Genomic DNA, 328 nt, shown 5'->3' with positions numbered 1-328 from the left:
ATTGCCAGTCAGCACGCAGCTTCTCGGCAAAACCACCTTTGTTCATGATGGTCGGGATGCTGCCCTGCTGACAGTTAACCTGCTCGCCGTTAATACAGGCATCGCAGTGCTGACAGCTTTTTGCTGTCCAGCCGATTCCTACACGCTGGCCGACTGAAAGACCTTTGTTCTTAGCCGCTTCGCCCAGGGCTGAAACCCGGCCAATAACTTCATGTCCTGCAATCACCGGGAACTGAGAGATGCCCCACTCGTTGTCGATCATCGACAGATCTGAGTGGCAGACGCCACAATATTCGACCTGGACTTCGACTTCTTCGGCTGCCAGTTC

At 54.3% G+C, this 328-nt stretch overlaps 1 protein-coding gene across 1 annotated transcript; it reads right to left on the bottom strand.

The window, feature by feature from the left end:
- Positions 1-15: 15 nt before the first annotated feature.
- PHALS_03391 (alcohol dehydrogenase) lies at positions 16-262 on the bottom strand (the record flags this gene model as incomplete). Its single annotated transcript, XM_024717593.1, has 1 exon — positions 16-262. A coding segment is annotated over one exon (247 nt), but the record flags the coding sequence as incomplete, so codon positions are not given.
- Between the last annotated feature and the right edge of the window lie 66 nt (positions 263-328).

The sequence above is a fragment of the Plasmopara halstedii genome, assembly GCF_900000015.1.
Source record: "Plasmopara halstedii genome assembly, contig: Scaffold_2230, whole genome shotgun sequence".
Classification (NCBI taxonomy): domain Eukaryota; phylum Oomycota; class Peronosporomycetes; order Peronosporales; family Peronosporaceae; genus Plasmopara; species Plasmopara halstedii.
Note: the sequence above shows the minus strand (reverse complement) of the source record. Positions and strands in the feature narration are given on the sequence as shown.